The 21256-nt window shown below is 46.6% G+C and overlaps 1 protein-coding gene across 1 annotated transcript; it reads left to right on the top strand.

The window, feature by feature from the left end:
• KCNMB4 (potassium calcium-activated channel subfamily M regulatory beta subunit 4) lies at positions 1 to 20740 on the top strand. The gene is made up of 3 exons (XM_009958933.2): positions 1 to 339; positions 11194 to 11321; positions 20572 to 20740. Exons 1-3 carry the CDS (start codon positions 1 to 3, stop codon positions 20738 to 20740), a joined length of 636 nt encoding a protein of 211 aa, XP_009957235.2.
• The last annotated feature ends 516 nt before the right edge of the window (positions 20741 to 21256 follow it).

The raw sequence follows: 21256 nt of genomic DNA, 5'->3' as shown, positions 1-21256 counted from the left end.
ATGGCGCGGAGCCGGGCGGCTTACGAATATACGGAGGCGGAGGACAAAAGCATGCGGCTGGGTTTTCTCCTCATCGCCGCCGGTTTGCTTTCCCTCCTGGGCTTGGGTTGTTGCTGGTTACGCCCGGCTTTACAAGAACGGGGAGGCGGCGGCTCCGCGAATTGCACGGTGCTGGCGGTGCGGCAGCTGGGGGAACGCTTCGCCTGTACCTTCTCCTGCGGGGCCGCCTGTCGCGGTACCGCCCGCTACCCCTGTCTCCAGGTCCTGGTCCGCACCTCCCGCTCCTCCCTCCCTGCCCTTCTCCATGAGGACGAGCGGCAGCTCCGCACTAACCCCAAGGTGAGACCCGCGCAGCGCCGAGCTCCCAAAATGAGGGGTGGAAGGGCTGGAGGGGGTCCCCGCAGGGCAAATCCTGCCCTCCTTCGGGGCTCTTTCACCGCCCCTTGTGCCCGCCTTTGGGGTCCGGGTCCCCTGCGACTGCCCTCCGTTTGGGTGCGGGTTTTTCTGTGAGGGATGAAGTCGCGGAGCATCCCTCCGAAATGACCCTGTGCTCTTACTCAGCAAAAAGTATATATATATGGTGTATTTATATCAAAATACTATACATGGTATGTATGGGATGTGTGTGTGTGTATATATATGTATAGCATGTATATATAGACACACTATGTATAGTATGGTACTCTATTATATATATAGTATAACACTGTACACTTAGCATAGCACTGTACTATATATATAGTATAACACTATATATCTATATACACACATACACACGCACACCCACTGGATGTATTTTCTGTCCCGAACAGCCCCAGCCCCCGCTCACCCTTCCCGCGGGAGCGGTGCCGCCCCGCGGCAGCGCAGCGGGGAGCAGCACCGCGGCTCCGCTGCCGGTCCCCGCTCCGCCCCGCCGGCAGCCCCGGGACGCCGGTGGGAAGCCGGGGGAGACCCTCCTGCTGCCGGCGCAGGGGGTCTGTCTGCCCGCCCGAGCGGTGACCGGTGCTGTTGCGCTGGGTGTCCCGGAGGGTGAGGGGCTTCCCGGAGCTGCTGCCTGAAACGCAAGGAGGAATTTTAACGGAGCCGCTGCTGTTGGGGCGCTGGGGCGAGGGATGCACTGAGAGAGAAGTTTCCTTGGTGCTCTTTCGATTCTTAAACTTCTCCATCACCCACGTGAAAATGGACCGAATGGAAGCATCGTTAAAGTTGCATCTTCTAGCAAACTAGGGTAGTCTGAAGGCAACGTGTGACTTGCGCTTTTTTCCTTTCTCTAAAGGCAGTTATTCTGCTTTGTCCTTTTTCTTTTCATGCTAAGTAAAGACCACCTTGCCAGAATGCTGCCTGTGATTTTCTTAAGTAGTTTCTAGGAAATTTAAAATGTGGCAGAATCTCCTCCCTTCCCTCTGAAAGCACCTGGAATCAGGACTGTATTGGAGAAGAGAATTTCAGCTCTTCCACTGAGCTGTGGAGGTAGCGCAGTGGCAAGGGTCGTGCTGAACATGACACAGGGGTCTGCGTGCAGGGGCTGGGGAGCAGACTTGCATGTCCAGTTTGGGATGTGCAGCCTCACCTCTCCGCAGTCACAGTTACACCAGTGTGGATTGGTCCCTTGGAAGGTAGATTAAGTTGCACGTTTGGGATTCAGCGGTTGCTTTTTTCCCCTTGGCAGCTTGTGGGCTTGGAAGGGTGGTTGGGGCAAAAATCAGCAGAGCAAGAAACAGGAGAGTAAGTCTGACAGGATTTGTATTAATTTGTTGGCACCGCTCAGAAACGATGAGCCATGAAGCTGCAGTGCTGGATGGTGCCTGAGAGCAAAGCGGCTGAAATGTTGGCGTGTGAGGGACCATTGCAAACTTCACCTTTCCCTGGGGGTGCTGCTGTCAGGCTCCCCGTGGAGAGGGCCGTGGTTATGGAGAGGTGCACTGTGAGCACCCAGCTGTCCAAGCACCAGGACTTCCCTAAACCTCCCTCCGTCTTCAGGCGGACTTGGAGTGGTTGGTGAAACGTGCCTTTGACATGGGGCGAAGATGCTGTGTAGCTGCAGAGGGTGCAGCGTGGCTGCCCCTGAGCACAGCCCAACAGCCCCACTGTGGCCATCTCCAGCAGGGATGGGAGGTGGGAGTTGGGTGGTGCTCTGTGCCACCAGCGCGCCAGAGCTCAGCGGCTCTTGTAGCATCCTCAGTTTCAGCAAAGGCTTTCGAACTGGGCTGTGATCGCAATGTCTCTCTGAGTAGTCGGAGGGTTTGGTTTTGTTTAGTTTTTACTTCTTGATCCTGTCTTCTCCTGACTTTCTAGAAGTCCGGTGGGAAGCAGAGGATTGCACCTGCCCGAGGGCTGGATTGCCATTTCTGCAGGGAGGCACCCAGAGCTTCAGAAGCAATGTCCATAAATGTCACTCAGGAGCCTGTTTTTATTTAACAATTAATAAGGAAACACAGGGCTGTGTGTTGGCAGTGTGCTGTGCTTGCATGCTCTTACAAATACAATCCGTTTTCTCTAGCTTGCACCTTGCATCTCTAGGTGTGGACTGTTTACCCTGGGATATCGTTGCTGAGGACTCAGTCTGATGTACGAGATGAGACCAAGCAGAAAGGATGCATTTTTTGATGTAACTGCATTCTCTGGTAGTAAATGAATTTAACTAAGTGGAAAACAAGTGCGCTCCAATTATTTTCCTTACCTTGAGGAGCTTGGGTAAAACCAATACAAAATAAGAAGAAAAGCAGTTTAGGTCTCATTAGGAAAACATATCCTTTTAAAGGAATGAAGTATGTGTAGCTGTCGCTTTGATTTTCCCTTTTTTCCCCAAGTTTAATGTCAACATAACTGAGCAGTTACATTCTTTTAATTTTTGTCCTAAAGTCTCACCATCTTTAAAAGCTTTCGGGATTTTATGCTGATAAAGATTAGTACCAATAGGGTAGGCATCTGCTGGATTTAATGCTTGGGATCTAGTATGTATTTATGAATGAACACTTAAGAAGCCATTTAACCCTTCCCATTTCCATCACCTTCTTGCAGCACACTCATGTTCATGCAACTAGACATACAATACACAAATCAGTTCCAACTAACTAGAAGGAAAAAAAAAATTGATCAATTTTGTTTTGAACAGTCTTTAAATTTTGCATTCTGTTTAGCTGCTTCTGTGTGAGGGGAAGCAATTCTTCCTGGTAAATCAATAGTGTAGAAAAAGCACAGTTTGGGCTTCTTACCACATGCAACAATACTGAATCAGTTGGCAGCTTCAGTCCACCCCAAAACTCACCAGTGTATTGGACTGAAAATATTCTACTTTCTGTAGTAGGGCGGGCTGGTATATAAACATATCAGCAGCTATGATATGTTGTCTGTTCTAGCAAGGTCTAGCTGCAGGGAAAAAAAAATATATTTTTTTTCCCCCTCTCTCTTTCTTCCTTAGATAATCACATCATTGTACAGCCCAGGATTCATTTTAGCTCTTAAAAGATTATATAGCTGGGTCAGAGTTAATCCAGAAATGTATATATAAAGCACCAGGCATGATTACATTCGTGTTCAGTCTGAGCGATTTGTGGATTTCTCTTTTTTTCTTTTTTCTTTTTTTTTTTTTTCAATAATTGTTGTCTCAGAGGAAGAAATTTCAGTGGAGGGACGGTAGACTTTCTTCAGCTGCCTTGATAGCAATAATAATCTCTGAGATAAGGCTTAAGGGGAATTAATTCCAAAGTCAATTTGTCACTATCGTTCTGGCCATCGAGTGCGTCGGTGGCGCATTCAGCCAGCTCGAGGGCCAGGCTATCAGTTTGGTTGGGTAAAATGACAGTGGAGTATGTCAGCTGCTAAAGAGATCTTATTTTTGGCTTTTTAGGCTTTTTCCTTTCTATGCTTGAAGTTAAATGAAGTGCCAGAACTTGCCTGCATTTTGTTGAAGAAACTTTTTGAGGAGTTACTGGTGAGCCTGATGTTAGCAGCTGTGCAGCAGGACCCAGTTCTTCCTGCCCCTGTCCCCGGGCAGGGGTGCAGAGCAGGCAGCCGCTGCTCCTCGTCTGTGCTCCTGTTGTGCTTCTTTCTGTAACCGCTCAGCCTGACGAGATGAGTGCTGCTTAGTATCTTCATCAATGACACACATGTTGGGATCGAGCACACCCTCAGCAAGTTTGCAGATGACACCAAGCAGAGTTGTGTGGTTGACAGGACTGAGGGGAGGGATGTCATCCAAAGAGAGATGGACAATCTCAAGAAGTGGGCCTTTTTGATCCTCACGAGGTTCAACAAGGCCAAGTGCAAGGCCCTACACCTGAGTCAGGGCAATCCCCAGTTTCAATACAAGCTGGGGGATGAAGGGATTGAGAGCAGCCCTGCTGAGAAGGGCTTGGGGGTGCTGGGGGATAAAAATCTGGACATGACCCAGCAATGTGCACTCGCAGCCCAAAAAGCCGACCGTATCCTGGGCTGCACCAAGAGAAGTGTGGCCAGCAGGTCGAGGGAGGTGATTCTCCCCGGCTACTCTGCCCTAGTGACACCCCACCTGCAGTGCTGTGTCCAGCTCTGGAGTTTTCCGCACAAGAAAGACATTGAGCTGTTGGAGTGGGTCCAGAGGAGGGTCATGAAGATGATCAGGGGGCTGGAGCCCCTCCCCTGTGAGGACAGGCTGAGAGAGTTGGCATTGTTCAGCCTGGAGAAGAGAAGGCTTCAGAGAAACCTTATAGAGGCCTTCTAGTACTTAAAGGGGGCCTGCAGGAAAGAGGCAAACTTTTTAGCAGGGTCTGTTCTGATAGGACGAGAAGTAATGGTTTTACATTCAAGAAGAGTAGATTTAGACCCAATATAAGGAAATTTTTTACAGTGAGGGTGGTGAAATACAGGAGCAGACTGCCTAGAGAGGTGGTAGATGCCCCCAAACCTGGAAACGTTCAAGATAAGGTTGGATGGGGCTCTGAGCACCCTGATCTAGCTAAAGATGTCCCTACTGACTGCAGAGTGGTTGGACTAGGTGACCTTTAAAGGTCACTTCCAACCCAAACTATTCTACGATTCTGTGATCTCTTCTGTGCAGTAAATAGAACAGGTTTTGGTTTTCAGACTCCCTCATATATGACCCATGGCAGAGGAAGTTTGATACCAAAATATGCCCAACCTTACAATAATTTTGGGAGGGTTTGGTGCATCTGGTAAAGCATCAGTTCTGTGCTCGGGCTGGTGCCTGTGATGGGCAAACTCTGAGGATGCTGTCTAGTGATTCCTCTGGAAGCAGCCCCAGGTGCCCCAGATAAACCCCACTGCCCCCTACTCTTGTCTGGGGTGCTCCTCACCACCTCGAGCCTCTGTGAGGGACTGTGGGTTTAGACAATCCTGGTGGGTTTGTCTGTGCTGATGGATGCAGGTGAAAACCAGGTACAATGCTCAGCTCCAGCTCCCTTGGTACAGTCAGCTGGCAGGGGGGTATTTTTTGGTACTAATGGACTAAGTCTCCCCTGCTCATCTCCTGCCACAGTGGGATGGTTGTGGCAGCGCTTCCTCCCTTCCAGGCCATGATGGTAACCTAGTAGTGCGTGGAGATGCTCACACACAGTTAGGGGAAGGTCATACATTGCTTGCTGTGGTGGTTTGACTCTGGGTGGCCACCAGGTGCCCACCAAAGCCACACTATCACTCCCCCTCCTCAACTGGACAGGGGAGAGAAAATATAAAAAAAGGCTCATGGGTTGAGATAAGGACAGGGAGATCACTCAGCAATTACTGTCACCGGAAAAACAGACTCGACTTGGTGAAATTAGTTTAATTTATTACCAATAAAATCAGAGTAGGATAATGAGAAATAAAACCTAAATCTTAAAACGCCTTCCCTCCACCCCTCCCTTCTTCCTGAGCTCAACTTTACTCCCAAATTCTCTACCTCCTCCCTGCCCCCCAGCAGTGCAGGGAGATGGGGAATGGGGGTTGTGGTCAGTTCAGCACACGTTATCTCTGCCTCTTCCTCCTCCTCAGGGGCAGGACTCCTCACACACTTCCCCTGCACCAGCATGGGGTCCCTCCCATGGGAGACAGTCCTCCATGAACTTATCCAGTGTGAGTCCTTCTCACATGCTCTGGTTCTTCACAAAGTGTTCCAGCGTGGGTCCCTTACTTCAGGAACAGAGTGCTTCAGCGTGGGTCCCACACAGGGTCACAAGTTCTGCCAGCAAACCTGCTCCAGCGTGGGCTCCTCTCTCTCCACAGGTCCTGCCAGGAGCCTGCTCTGGTGCAGGCTTCCCACAGGGTCACAGCTTCCTTCAGGCATCCACCTGCTACAGCGTGGGGTCCTCCATAGGCTGCGGGTGGGTATCCACTTCACCATTAACCTCCATGGGCTGCAGGGGGACAGCCTGCCTCACCATGGTCTTTACCACAGGCTGCAGGGGAATCTCTGCTCTGGTGCCTGGAGCATCTCCTCCCCCTCCTTCTTCACTGACCTGGATGTCTGCAGAGTTGTTTCTCTCACGTATTCTCACTCTTCCAACTGCTATGTCACAGCATTTCACACACCACACCCCCCCTTCTTAGATACGTTATCCCAGTGGCGCTACCACCATTGCTGATGAGCTCAGCCTTGGCTGGTGGAAGGTCTGTCTTGGAGCCAGCTGGCATTGGCTCTATTTGACACGAGAGAAGCTTCTAGCAGCTTCTCACAGAAGCCACCCCTACAGGGTGCCCCCCCGCCTACCAAAACCTTGCCACACAAACCCAACACACTTGGAGATCAGGAGTCGGAAGTTGTTGGCTTTAGTGGTACATTGTACTTTCACAATGATACTTGTCTAGCGCGTCCTTTCCGCTCCTTTGTTTCATCAAAAGCTTCCCAACCTGTGCAGCACACTGTGTGTGGGCGCTCATCTCTGCCAAGCCATTGGTATGTGCTGTGTCCCCTTGTTCACCAGCAGCCAGGAGGAGAAGTCGCTTGGAGACTGAGGCTGGAGACTGGCTTCTTAGTGCCATCAGTTTGTGTTCTGATGGGCTGACTTGCTTCTACCTTGGGCCCTTATGTCTGTTCGCATTTGAGGCTGTCTTGGTCTCATCTTAGAGGCAGTGTCTTCTAGGATTGAGACAGCTTCCCACAGAGCCTACCAAGTCTGGCTTCTTTTTATAAAAATGTGACAGTATTAGGCAAGAATTTTTAAATTCTTTTAAAAGTCTTTTTAAAACATGAAATGCAGCCTGGAAGATAAACCATGGCCAAGAGTTCATGCCTCTTTCTCTTCTCCATGATATGGAAGAGTATCTGCTTTGATGAAGTGTTCAGAAGAATCAGGAATCTTCCCAGGCATCTGCAGAGACACTGGATTGGGAGCATCCAGCAGCAAACACAGATACAAATCTTACAAAACCTTGGTGTGAAGGTAGATTAGCTGCTCGCTGACATTTTTACTGAATTGAATCCCTATTTGTCTATCCACTCACTGGCTTTGATTGAAGGGGGAATGTTATTAGCCTGAAACTGACTTTGAGCTGTGTAATTGAGAGTGTATTTGAATTACATAACAATTTTATCATTGCTATGACATAGCGTAGGAGGTGCGATTACGGCGCCATGTACCAATAGATCTGCTGAAAAGGCCTCCACTCCATTAGATTTATTCTGAATGTCTAATCTTAAGTGCTATTCTCCAACTTCATTGTAACTTGTTTAAGAAAAAAAAAATCAAAGAAATGCAGAGTAGGTTACTTCCACTGAAAATGGGTGTTGCTGCGTGAGCTGCAATTGAGCACAAGGCATCCTAGCTTGCTTTCAAAGACTTGGCATTTGCTTAGGTTTCGATGGTAGGATTTCATGCCGTGTCTTGTGGGGGAGGACTGCAGAATTAACCTTTCAGAAACTGCCTGTTGCCAAAGCAGGAGGTCGTTTCAGGTTCGCTACCGTGAGTTTGTGGATGAAAGTTGCCAGGCTACGATTCCCTCTTACCCACCTGCTGACTGTGCTTTGAAGGGTGATACAGCTGATCAAGCGAAGTCCCAAGAAGTGTACTTAGGAGGCTGAGAAAAGAGAGATCCACCACCTACATGGATCAGAAGGGGCCAAAATGAACGTCAGGTTGATGGGAACTGTGCTGGCATCCTGGGGAGGCAAAGAGGCTCTGGTGTTTGTGCAACTGAATTGATAAGTCCACAGTGGAGTCAGACCTTGGGTGTTCACTGTGGCTCAAGGCCTTTATCATGTTGAAGAAATGTTTTAGGGTGACCCTTGGGATTCGTATGATGATGATTTTTACCTTAGGCAGGGATCGCTCCTCTCTTCAAGGCTGTTAATCCTTGACAGGCTCAATCAATGAGCTCCCATTGATTTATGGAAAGCCCCTGCGGGTCTCCTTTGTGTTTTCCACATGGAAATAAAAAGGAAGAGATGGAAACAAATCCAGTGTTTTTTCTGTCAGCTGTCATTGGGATTACTTGTGCAAAGAGTGGTGTGAAGTTTGAGTTACAGAAAGTGTATTCACTGTTGTCCCCAACTTCCAGGTGTCCTTCCTGTAGGTACTGGTGGTACTCCCATACACTGTCTTGCCTTGGTACGGGGAAAGATGGATGTGTTGATCAGGGAAGCTGTCTGTGGGCCTCTTTACATTTTCCAAACCAAGCAAAATCCCTGCCTTGAAAAACTCCATTTTTAACACCTTCATATTGAGCGAAAAGCATGGTGACTGATGTGAAAAATTGTGAAGTCCTTTGTGACGGACCTCTCCTTGGAGAGTGTTACAGCTTGCTACTTTTCTGTTCAGATGGATATCTCTTGGGAAAAGAGTTCTCTGCAGTTAATTCTAAGCCTGGAAGTCAGGATGTGGATAAACAATGGTTCATAAGGTTGTGAACTTTGTGAAGGATTCACATAATATTTGGGGGAGGTGGAAGTTCTCTGAAGAATCCAGAGAAAGTTTGGCCAGCAAAGGAGTGGTGGGGTGGTCATGCTTTCACAGCAGAGGACAAAAGTAGGCTCAGACACAATGAAGAAACATTTTTGTGTCCTGACTAAATCGTGGTTGGTTTGGGGGACTCTGAGAAAAGCCTCTTTACATCTACTCTCTTGTATCCCCATATTGCAAGAGAGTACCTAAAAGTTGGGGGCTTGGGGAAGAGAAGAGTGTAGATTACAGCCAGATGTAGGCAGTGAGTGTACAACTGGTGGGATATGGTACCATTTCCACAGCAGGATCTGAAACCGTTCGTGAAGAAAAACACTGGAGTGGAGAAGGTTGGGAATGCTGGACTCTGGACTGAGCAAGGAGCACCAGCAGAGGACCAGGTGGGATGGTGTGGCATGTTGGTGGCTGTCAGGAGGTCAAAGCAGAGCCAGCATCGCCCTCGGGTCTCTTCATTCCAGACCTACTGACTCTGTTGAGCTGCTGCACAGATATGTTTGTGCACTGGGAGCATGGGGGAAAGAGGAGTGTGGTTGGTGCTTCCAAAGTACGAAACCAAGCCAAAACCATTGCCAGTCAAGGAATATTATCTAAGATGGAAATAACTTCTTGTGACAAATCCTGTGTTCTGGTTTCTGGAGCAGAGTGGTGTTGCTGCTCTTTTCTGCCCTTCATCATCATCAGTGGGACAATCCTTGTTTAGGGTCATCTGAACAGGGATCTAAAGGGCGCTCTGTGCCGTGGCAACACCTGATGTGGGCCCATGTGAAAAAGGCAAGTTTAAGCTTGGAAGCAACAAGCAAGAACTTGCAGATTCTTCCAGTCTGAAGCATGGAAGCTATCGGCAGCAATTTCAAGTGCTGACAGAACTGGCCAGATTTTACATGATCAGGCCAATAAAATCCTGAGATTTCTCCCATCCCCCTGGAATGGTGAAGATTCAAGCTGTTGTTAGGTGGAGATGGGCTTGTAGGTCTGTACAGCTTGAGTATAGTGTGCAGCTGAGGCACGGTAGGCCCCTGTGAAACCTCACTAGATGGAGAGGAAGAGGAAGCACTCACTAGGTACCAGTGATCTTTATTTTCAAGTTAGAGAGGGTATCTCTCCTTGTTGTTATTGCCTTCAGGATACTGTGAAGAAGCTCATATTGTGATCATGTGTGAGGATCCCTTTGGGGGCTTCCCATACCCTGCACCTCCTGCTTCCTCATCCTATCTAAGTAGGAGGTTTTCTGGCTACCTTCATAGTCACTTTTTTTTGCTTGCAGCTCCCAGTTTTAAAGGAATTAAAAATCTGTGTGTGCACATGGACCCTTGCTGTCCATGCGTCTTCCAGGGTGAAAAGCCTTTATGTTACCCAAGGATCAGTTAAGCTGTGTTACTCAGTTTGGTTCAACATATTCTGTAATGATCTCTCACATGGATCCCTTCTAACAATAGGGGGAATTTGTGCTTTGACACTGTGATCCCCACACTGCCGACATTGGCTTCATTGGCCTATTTGTTTTCTCTTGTTTAAGTCCCTGTGGCTAGAAGGGAAGGGTGGTGTGTCAAAGATGGGAGCTGGAAACAAGGTATGTGCATTGTGTGTGACCCAGAGTGGAGCCTCTGAAAGCCCAGTCCTAAGTGCACCAAGCTGGGGGAGAAACTTCCCTTGATCTCTTTGGGCTTTGAAGCAGATGTCTGAGGGTGAGATCTCCAGATAGCTCAGCCGCATGCTCAACTCTTGTTGACTTCTATACAGCAGAAGCAGATGCTGAACCTTTCTGCTGAAGTGGGGCTTTGAACTTTCTGTGCTTGATTCCCCGTGTTGTAACAGTGGAAGAATATCTAGTCTTTTGCCAGTGGGTATCAGCCAGATATCAGCTATCCCATCATCTGGGAAAGCTTGCTGGAATATTTGGGTTATTTATTAGTACGATGGTAAACAAAACTTGTGATTACATGCCTCACTGAAATTAAAAAGTAATTCAGACCCAGTCCATGTACCTGGCTAGGGATACATCAAAATGAAACGATCATTTTTACATTCACCATGCAAAAACCCAAGGTGTTACATGGCAGGTCGGTATGCTAATGGAACAAAACATGATAAAGCCTTTGTTTTGTTTCTAAATGCTGGCATATTCTTTTCCAGTACCTGCAGGGAATACCTAGCAATTGAGGTAAATTTAACTGACTTTTCTTTTTTGTTTCTTTGGAGCTTGTGCTTATTATTCTTTGCCCATTTCAGTCGTATTGGTATTATGAGGAAAATGCAGAGAAAGTGATGCCCTAGGTCCTTGAGCACAGAAGTAACTCTGTGTTGTAACATGTGTTGGCAGTGTTCATACATCCCTCCCTGCGCAAGAGACGATCAAGAGAACTCTGAGAACGTCACGTACAAGCAGAAATACTGGAAAGAGAAAGTGGGTTCACAACCATTTACATGCTATTTTAACCAGCACTTGAGGTGAGTAATCTACATTTGCATAGGCAGAAGTGCTTATGCATCTGTTTAGCAGCTGTCTATTGGTTCTGTTTGAAAATATATCTAAATGCATGCATATGTATGTACACATACACCCATACAGTGATGTGGTTTATCACACAGAGCTTAGTGCAGAACTTTACAAGACAACTCTATTGATGAAAAGCTACATAGAAAGTGGAAAAGCATTTTTCCTACTTGAAATAAAAATATAAAACTCCAAGGAAAGGTTCCCTTAAAACATGTCATTTTATGGCAAAAAGCTTCTTGGCTTTTAACACTCAGATGGCAAATTTATGGCTTGGGTATTAATGTTCCTTCCCTCCAAGGAAGAGAAATCATACTGTGTTCATGAGGGGCTGGAAGAAAAGGGGGGATCAGTGAATAGTACAAACCAACTCAGTAATTGTGTTTATAGAAGATTAGTGAATCAGATACGTGTAATAAATGTTCACAGAACTCCCAGTTTTCATACAAGGTTGCAGAGCAGAAAGTTGTAATTTAAAGCATCTCTTCTTCTGTTTCAATTTTTACTTTTATTACCAATGTTAATGTGACTTACATGTGTATAAGGGTGATCCGTGGTTTCCTTTCTTCAGTAAATGGGAAGAGGAGGGAGTCATTTTGCCTGTCTCTGATGATGATGTGCTGGGAAATAAAAGGTGATATTGTGGCAGAAACTTACTGTTACCGCAGTGTGCAGGATCTCTGGGAGGACTTGGGAGAACAGCAATGATTGGGATGGTAGGTCCATGTAGACAGGGAGGTGGAAAGAGAATACTTAAGACCTTTAGATCAGCCAAGGTTTTATGGGGGTCTGGAAGCATATGACAAATTGTTTAATTTGATCAGCATGAGTAATTTTGGTAGAGCTGCTTTGGAGACTGTTCTGGGTTGCTACGTTAAGCACTCAAATAAGTATCTGCCACATCAGGGGCTAAAGGAGGAGGTTGGTCCTACCCCACCAGCACCTGGAAGTTAAACAGATGAGGGAGACCTAGGTGGGAATAGCTTGGTGCTTCCTGATGCAATTCAGGGCTCAGTGTGGGAGTGTTGGCAGATACTTAAGTTTATTAAGACACACAGGAGGAAAATTGATGCCAGTGTATGCTAGGACCTTGGAGGAACTGGGGAGCTGGAGCAGGGTGGCAGGCAGAGAGATGCCCAACTCTCCTGTGGGTGGCCCGCTGAGTGACTTGAGTGCTTCAACTTGAGTTGTCCTCTCCCTGGAGAGACCATAGACCTCGTCATTGTGCCTAAGATGACAGTCTGTTGTCCCTGGTTAACTCTCTGCAGCGGGAAACCACCAATGCTTTGCAGCAAAAATTATTTGTTTCTTATAGCAGGGAAAGAGGCACCATCTAGAGCATGCAGAGGTTAAAACTTAGGGCACCCTGTGAGGTGACATCAGACCTGGCAGGGACCTTCTTGGGAGCTGTTTTCGTCCACAAGGTGCCAATGCTTGGGTGTGCTAACCAGGAGCTGAGTGATGATTTTGGCAGGTGCTGCCAGTTCCCTGCGCTGCTGAGACCTGGGACCTGCAGCAGCTGCTGCCCGAGTGAGCAGGATAGTGAGAAACAGGGGATCTTCTGTAGGACATGTCACAGCTAGGATTCATCTGAGCTGGTGGGGACAAGATCCCGTGAAAGTTAGCTTTTATAGGCAGTGGAGAGGGATAGGAGCCTTTCATCTTACCCCAAAATAAATGCCTAATATAGGCCAGATGCTCTGAGATGTTTATTTCTCTCCTGTAAAGGAGCTTAGGGAGATCTGCTGGGGTGCAGGCACCTAGGTGGTAGGTGTCCAGAGCTGGGTGAGCTGATTATCACATAACAGCTGTAGGTGAAGCAAAGGCAAAATGTTTCTGAAGCTGCATACTTCCTAGGGTCTACCATTTAAGTTGGTTGACATGGAGGAATTTTACAGCACTTGGGCAAGTTTTTTTCCTTATAGTTACTGCATCGTATACTGTTAAATGTTCTTGCCAAATACAATGGCTGCCTTGAAATGCTGCCTTTTGCTGATCATACAACAATTTGTGTACAGCAGAAGAGAGGCTCAGTGCCAGACATACTTGAAGATAGTCTAAGCTGAAATGTGTGCACCATCTATTTTCTTCTGGAGATAGGAATGAGCTTTGAGAGATAAGTTTTGCTGACTAGGAATGTGCTTGCTTAGGTATACTTTTAGGCATATGATGACTAAACAGCTTGTGAAGCCATAAAAAACCCCACAAAAACTGAGAGAAAATCTGTTCAAAATAGAAGAGTGCGTGTTTTCTGTCAGTATTTTTTTGACCATGTGGATGAGCTAACTCTTCTGTGTCAGTCTGTATGAAACACAGAATATAGTAGTAGGCTCCTTAGAGAGAGTAGTATTTGCAATATTAATACTGTCTCTTTTGAAACAGCAGAATAAAATTCTAGGTAAATATCTAGGCAACTAATGAACATTGTCAGCTCTTCATCAAACTTAATTTAGTTCTCAGAATTGCTGCTGCATGCAGAGCACACTCTTAGGTAACACCTCCCGTCAATATGGTGGGGCAACAGGCTGCTTTGAAAAGAAGAAAGTGATGCCATTCATACAGTTCAAAGTTATACAAAAGCTGTGAGAAGCAGACTTAGCAGTTTCGATCATTCTCGGTTAATATAAACAGAGAGGCCCAGCACAGCTAGCTGGCTGACATTTATCTTGGGAAACCACAGTGCAGCTTAGCTTGGAGCTCAGCACTTTTCTGAAAAGTGAGGGAGTTTTTTGCCACTGTAGGCACTTACCTTTAGTGTCCCACTCTTCTCTGGCTAGCTTTGGGACAAGTGGTGCAAGTTCCATGGGAAAGTTGCTTTTCCAGACCTCTGCTGAAGGTGCCTGTCTATTGGCATGATGATACTCCCGTCTGAAGGGAGCCCTGCCCAGCAGAAACCAACCCGCAGTGTTTCAGAGCACAAAATAAATGACAAACTCGGATACACTTCCCAGGCTGGTGCCAAAGGTTTGAGAAGGCACTGAGCTCTTGTGCTTCTGTGTTCACGGATCTCACACTGAGTGTCCCAGGCTCTGTAGCCATGAGCACATGCAAACAACGGTCACAGCTGCATGCCCTAAGGTGGGAGGCCTGTGGGAGTGGGTGGGATGGGGGAGGTCCTGTCACTTTATTTGTGTTCCAGGTTGGACTGACATCAACAACAAGAACAAAAGGAGAGAAACCAAGATCTCCAGTCTCATGCCATGCAGAGACAGGCAGAGCAACATATGTCAAGTCATTTCTTATCAGTGACTCATTTATGTGGTGTTATTGGTTTTTGGCTCCGGGTTTGTCCAGTACAGCAAGAACGATCTGTGGTTCCTTTGCTGCAGTGCAACAAATGAGCCAGATGGGCTTTATACTTCTCTGTGTTTGCTGCAGGATGCTGTGCGCAAATTCACCTGAGATTTGAAGAGCAAACACTGTCTAGTGACTAGTGACAACATGTACAGTGTTGGGGTACCCTGCAGGCCATTTATCTGGGAATAATTATCTGCAGAAGCTAAAGGTGCTCAGGTAGTAGGGCTGCTCATTCATAAATGATGGAACAGAAATCTCGGTTTGCTCTGGTACTTCACAAAGTTCTCTAAAAAATTCCCTCCTGTCAGAAGATAGTGTTGCTATTTCACATCCTTTCTTTTACTGTATCACCTGTGGAGCAGTGCTCAGGCCCGAGAGGGAGAGGACCTTGCTGTTAGTAAGACATAGCACTGCCTCTGCATGCAGCCGTCCAGCTGAGGATCAACACGTCTTGCAACAATAAGGGGAAGAAATACTGATGAGTGCTTGTCATAGTGAAGGGATGTGAATAATTGTGGGCAAAATAAGTGTATGCAGATTGCAAACATCTTTAAATCCAGATTGTCTGAATACAAAACCCATTTGTTAGGTTTCCCAATCCCACGCCCCCACCTCTGTCAGCTTCCGCTGTGCCGCATAAGTTGCACAGTGTGGTGCACAAGTGATGACTGAAATGTTTACGTGCCTGTAACTTTTTGGTCCTACATGACTTTTTGGTAACCCCTGCACTGCAATTCTTCCCATGATGTTCAGTAATTGCTCCGAAGGGTCTGATGAAGGCCTGCTTTATCCAGTGTCTGTTTGAGCTGCTTGGCACCTAAGAGGGATGCGTTGCATAATGCAACAACTAATCCAGTTACCCCTGGTCAGAGCCCCACGAGGCTCCAGCCCCGAGCTCCAGGTGCTGCTAAAAATAAATACTGGTCTCATCTTTTAGCAATGAAAACGAATTTCTTCCCTCCGTATTTGTTCAGTGAAAGGGAAAGGTGTGGGGTTTTTTTTATAGTTAATGTAGAGACTTCTTCAGGGCTTTTTTTTTAGTTTGTTCATTCTTCTTTCATCCTGGGGCTGCTGCTGGGAAGTGGTGGTGGTACTGCACCGTGGCCAGCACTGTTCGCAGCAGAACAAGGTCTCGATGCCTGAGCAGGGCTTGAGAGTGTTCAAGTTTTTTTCCCGCTTTTGTCTCGCTATGTCTCTCTCTTGCCCCTGACACTGTTTTGTGCACTGATAACTGGTGTTAGGAGTTTGGGTGCATCCCCTTGAGAGGATTTGCATTTACTGTAGAGTTGAATGGTAGCATCACTATAAACAAGAGGTGGTCCATAACCAAGCTTAGGGGCAATATGTGCAAGCCAGCTGGTCAACATCTTTGAACTGAAGTATTATATGGAAGTCATAGAGCAAAGACAGGTTTATTAAATGCACTAGACTTGCAGGGACAAAGCAATATCTTTGATTACATCTGCTGATTTTCACAGGGTAGATTACATCTGCTGATTTTCACAGGGTAAAGAAACACGTTTCCAGGCATGACATACCTTCTTTGGGTTTGGCACTGCTGCCTCAGCACCAGGGGAGTGATGCTGTGGGGGCTTCCAGCAAAGCTGCGTCCTGGTTATGAGAGGGTTTCCCCTGGGGATGGGGGCAGCTTCCCTTTTCTGTTTCCAAGCCAAACAACAAGCCTTCAGACTCCCAGAATAGGCGGGTTACCTCTACAAAAGTAGCAAGGAAAAATAAAAATTGCTGTTTCGATACATGCTGACCTTGCTGTGCAAAACCAAAAGTTATGTTACTGTTTCGGGTGTCCTGATAGCTATTTATTTTCTTCCCGAGGAAAAGGCTTGTTTGCTGTGGAAGTACAACCCCCGCCCCCCTCTTTTTTTTTTTTTTTTTTGCTGTTTGCCTGTTAAATATTTCTTTCTCCTACCCCCTACCACCATCCCCTTTTTTTCTCTGCCTAGCCCTGCTAGCCTCCTCTGTCACTCCTGCCGTTCCTGTGACAGCTCTGTGTCTCCTTTCCAGGCTCCTGCTCTCCTTGCTTCTGCAGTTGATAAGAGTTATTGATTTAGAGGTGGAATCCAGATATTTCAGCTAAATTTTTCTGCTCCTTTGGCCCATATCTAGCGTGCCCACTTGGCCACAGTGTTTTCGTACTGCTGTGTGCCTCATTTTGTGGGCAGGTGATAACCACCTGAAGGCCCTATAGAGTGTCTCATTGCTAAGATCTTGGTCGTCTCCATCGTGGTGCAGCACTGTGCTGGAATCTGCCCCCACTGACACAGCCCAGCTCTGGCTCCTCTTGTCCCACAGCGCAGCCATCGTGATTATCTCAGGGCTCGGAAGGAACTGTGATGAGCCACATAAACCTCACGACTCACCACCAGTGACTTTGCTCTCTTGGTGATGCTCTCTGTCTGTGCTTGGCAAGACAGGTATCTCTGTGTGCATATTTCTGATTCAAAACCTGTGGGGCACCTCGCTTGTATTGATCACTGTGTAAGCCTTGGAATGCAAGCCAAAGGTTTTTGTAACAGGACAGCAGGACAGATCCAGCTCTTGCCAACCCCCAAGGGGGGCTGATGCGGTGCCCCAGTAACAAGCTCAGCCCCAAGCAGAACGCTGCAGTGAGCCACCCAGCAGCACAGCTGTGTCCCGTGGGCCAAGCAGGGCTGCTGCAGTCCTGGCTGCTGCTCTGGGACATTCTACAAGCAGATTTTGTCTCTTATCCCTCAGAGTTCATTGCAGGATCACTTAGGAGCTGTCCCTAAGACTCTGTAGACTCAGATGTCAGAGGACAGCTGCTCTGTGCATGTCGCCAGATCCTTCGGAGGTTCACTGGGTGGGAATGGCCGTTCTGCTCTGCCTGAGAATTCATTTATTTCTTCAGGAGGTGGAGAACAGCTCTTCTCTTAAACTGATGTCATCACACGAGGACAACAAACAGCCTGGTAGAAGTGAAATCCAGCCTTTTTAGGCTAACCTGTTAGTTAATCCCTAATGATTTTGCTATATTTAATTCATCTGGTTAATTCTGATTCTAACTCCTTCAGTCTAATTTTCCCCCAGTCTTTTGTTTTGGACCTTACAGATCTCACATGGAATACCTATAGTTTTTAACCTGACATGGATCACCTGAAAACAAATGTGAACATGTTTATTCTTCAGGTTTTTAGCCGTGTGGCCTCCTAGGCTCTCCCTCACACTGCCCACAATGCCAGTCCCTGGCTTCTGACCCGAGACTTGAAAGTCTGTCTTGTAAGCCACCTCCCTTGTACCTCCCTACATCCCAAAGGGTCCTCGAGCTCTCCCGTGTGCCATGTGACCCTCCAGGAGTGCTTCTCTCTCCTCTTGACTAAAGAAGGGCATTTAATGTCTTAAATGTGGTGCTAATAGTCATTTAATGATGTATTTTGGGAGGACCCAGTAATGACTTGATGCATTGTCTTAAGAGTTGCTGTGAGCAGTTGACAGTGAATTGCTGCACAACTTCTGCTCTGTAGGAATGGCACAGGGACTCTTGCTGTAGCTAAGAACAGCAATAATGTCCATCTGAACCCAAAATTCATCTTGAGGCTTCATTAAAGGCCTCTGTAAGTCTTTGACTCTTTTCCAAAAGAGAAACTCTTTTAAATTACTAAGTTGCAGAAGTTACAGTCACACCTATGATGGATGTTTGGCATCCACCGCTGCTACCTTTGGTACAGATGTTTCCCAAAATATTTAAGAATCAGTCAAAGGAATATCTTGCTCTCCCCAATCATGCTTTCTTTTCTTTATCTGAATCCAATTTTCTAGTTTGTTTGCTTGCCCCTTATTTTTGAACTCTTTGATTAGTATCTGCTTTAAAAAAATTACTTAAAATTCAAAGTCACTTGTTAGCTGAGGGCTGTGAGGATTGAATGGTGCCTACTTATGGCCTCCTTGCCAGTTAGCACTCTGTTATTCACAGATGATGATACAGTAAATATGAGGGAAGGGAATCCTCCAGTGAAAGGATTTTTCTGTTCCGTTGCTGTCATTTATATGGCATAGGCTGGTGAGTTTGTGCCCATAAAGTTAATATTATTTTATTCAATTTACAGTCTCCACATGTGCCTGATTATGTATCTGGAGGATTTCAGTTGAGCAGACTTCATGTGTTCCACTACTGAATACACCTGGGTTTCTTTTGATCATTTTTTATGTTGTCGAGTTTCAACTTTTCTATAGCTGAGCTGCTCATAATCAGAGTCTTATTCTGCTCCTTACTACACAAATAAAGACACACATGTGGTGCCAGCCTTGGGGACTTGCAGGCTGGCAAGGTGCAGAAGAACCTCCACAAAGCAATTCTGGCGGAGAGACCCCCAAATGCAAATGCAGGTGCAATTAAATCAGTAAGCAGGTGTAGCCTTGCAGTCTGACTCCACCAGCTCCTTAAGGATGGCTGAAACTCTGTAGATTTGCAGGCATCTCCATTAATTAACTTCTCAGTGAAGGAAAAAAGTTTCTTCTTGTTTCCCGTACAGGGAATGTTTTCTTAGTGCTGTTTTCTGACCAGGACAAAGCTGTTGGGGGAGAGACAGCAGAGTCATTGTGCATGTATCTGTTCCCATGTGCCACTGCATTACAAGAGCTTAAGGCCCAGGACACGGCTGGATGAGCCTGGATTGCCAGGATTTTAGGCTGTGAGGTTTGTTACTCTTGGAGCATCAGGTAGCATTGATGAAGCGACATGGGATGAGAGTGTTCAATACTAGTGAGGACCAATATGAGTCAAGAATATATATATTTTCCTAATTAGAGAAAGTTCTGTTTCCTTCCTTTGCACATAGTTTTCCAGCAGACCGCATGTCTCTGGCTGTAGATTGGAAAGCAGAAGTGAAGTGAAAATGTCACAAAACAGATTTAATGACTGTTAAACTGCAGGGAGAACAGAAAGCTGAGGAAAACCTGCTGTCAGATTTCCCAACCAACTTCCCAGACTTGGAAGCGGCAGATGAACATCTGATCTTTCAGACATGCGGCACAGCTGAATTTCCAAGCCTCTTGAGATGCTGTCTCCTTGCTATTGTCCTCCTTTCTCCATTTCCCTTTGGAAATGCATAAATCTGTGACTGTGTGTTAGATGCTCTTGGCAGAGGCATGGGGATTCAGATCTTCAGGGGAGGCTCCCCAGAGTGTCCCTGTAGGAGCATACTCCAGTCCAATGAGCAGCTGGCGTTTCCAGAAATCACAGCTTATTGCTGAAGTAGCCTCTGCTGGGAAGGGCAGAGTTGGGAGCCTCCAGCACGTTGGAGCTGAGCAGGAGTCCTCCTGGGGGTAGGTTTTGTGCAGACCCCTGCCTGCTGGTGCAGCTGGGCTAGCCTGGGCCACCAGTTGTTGTGCAGTGCTGAGCACAGGGAGTGGCTCTCCATCCAGACCACAGCCAGGGCTTCATCAGAAGCCTCCATGTAGCCCCATGAACATGTCAGGGCCCAAAGATAAAAGGGAAGCTTTAATTGCACTTCAAACTTGTTGCACAGTGTCTGATGCCATTTGAGGTAGATATGTATAACCTGATATTATGTTTTTGCTGGAGTGGTTTTTCAATCCACAGTGTGATATTTTATCTCTCATGGCTGTTTGCGATGATCATGACCCCTAGAAGACCTAAAGCAACAATGATTTTTTTGTATTTTTTTTTATCTGAATGAACTTGTTAGCCTGTAAACACTGCAAGGGGAAAGCCCTCGTGGCCTGCCATAAGTGTTGGTGATAGACAGGCAAATGAAAGTAGTGAATGAAACGGACCACTTAATCGTTTTCTAACACTGTTATGAATAAACCACCTTTATGGTTTCCATGGCAGATACTTTCCACTTACGAGGAATTGATGATGTCGAGTTGACTTATATTTTCTCCCTCTTCTGTTCCTTCTCTTTGCAGGCCAGATGATGTGATGCTGAAGCGCACCCATGATGAGACTGTCCTATTGCACTGCTTCCTCTGGCCTCTGGTTACATTTGTGGTCGGAGTCCTCATTGTGGTCCTGACCATCTGTGCCAAGAGCTTGGCTGTCAGGGCAGAGGCAATAAAAAAGAAGAAGCATTTGTAAATGGCAAGGCTTCTGATGGAAAAGAAAAATTTGCAAGAAGGTCTCGAGTGGGGCAACTTAACACACCTGCAGGTCTGTGGGGCACCCAGCTGCGCCTCCTTCCACTGTCTCATCTGACAGTGGAGTTGCTCTTGCCTCAGGATTATTCTTGGGAGACTGCCCCATGAAATGTCAGCTAATTGCTTCTTCTGCTATGACAATAAATAAGTATATCCTACCAAAAACCAAAAAAAATCTACACTGCACCAAATACGCTGTGTGCTGTTAGTCCCGAACAGCAGCTACCCAGGTCCTAGCAGTCTTGAGAGACAGTTTATAAAAACCCTGATGTGGCTCATTTCATCTCCACAAAGTGATCTTTACTATTGTTTAATATTAAATATTTAAAATATTTACTTTATGATAGACTGTATTTCCAAAATAATAAAGTTTGGTTGGTTCGGGTTTTTTAACCTTTGTTTTGTTTTGTTTTAAAAAAAAAAAAAAGCTTTATGATGAAAATTACACTGTGCTAAT

This window comes from Leptosomus discolor, chromosome 1, assembly GCF_034619465.1.
Source record: "Leptosomus discolor isolate bLepDis1 chromosome 1, bLepDis1.hap2, whole genome shotgun sequence".
In the NCBI taxonomy this organism is placed as follows: Eukaryota; Metazoa; Chordata; class Aves; order Leptosomiformes; family Leptosomidae; genus Leptosomus; species Leptosomus discolor.
Note: the sequence above shows the minus strand (reverse complement) of the source record. Positions and strands in the feature narration are given on the sequence as shown.

Excerpts from the sequence above, each read along its gene's own strand:
- KCNMB4 (XM_009958933.2), top strand. The coding sequence starts at position 1 with ATGGCGCGGAGCCGGGCGGCTTACGAATATACGGAGGCGGAGGACAAA. Across the intron at positions 340-11,193 it reads AGCTCCGCACTAACCCCAAG|TGTTCATACATCCCTCCCTG; the intron begins GTGAGACCCGCG and ends ATGTGTTGGCAG. Across the intron at positions 11,322-20,571 it reads TATTTTAACCAGCACTTGAG|GCCAGATGATGTGATGCTGA; the intron begins GTGAGTAATCTA and ends TTCTCTTTGCAG.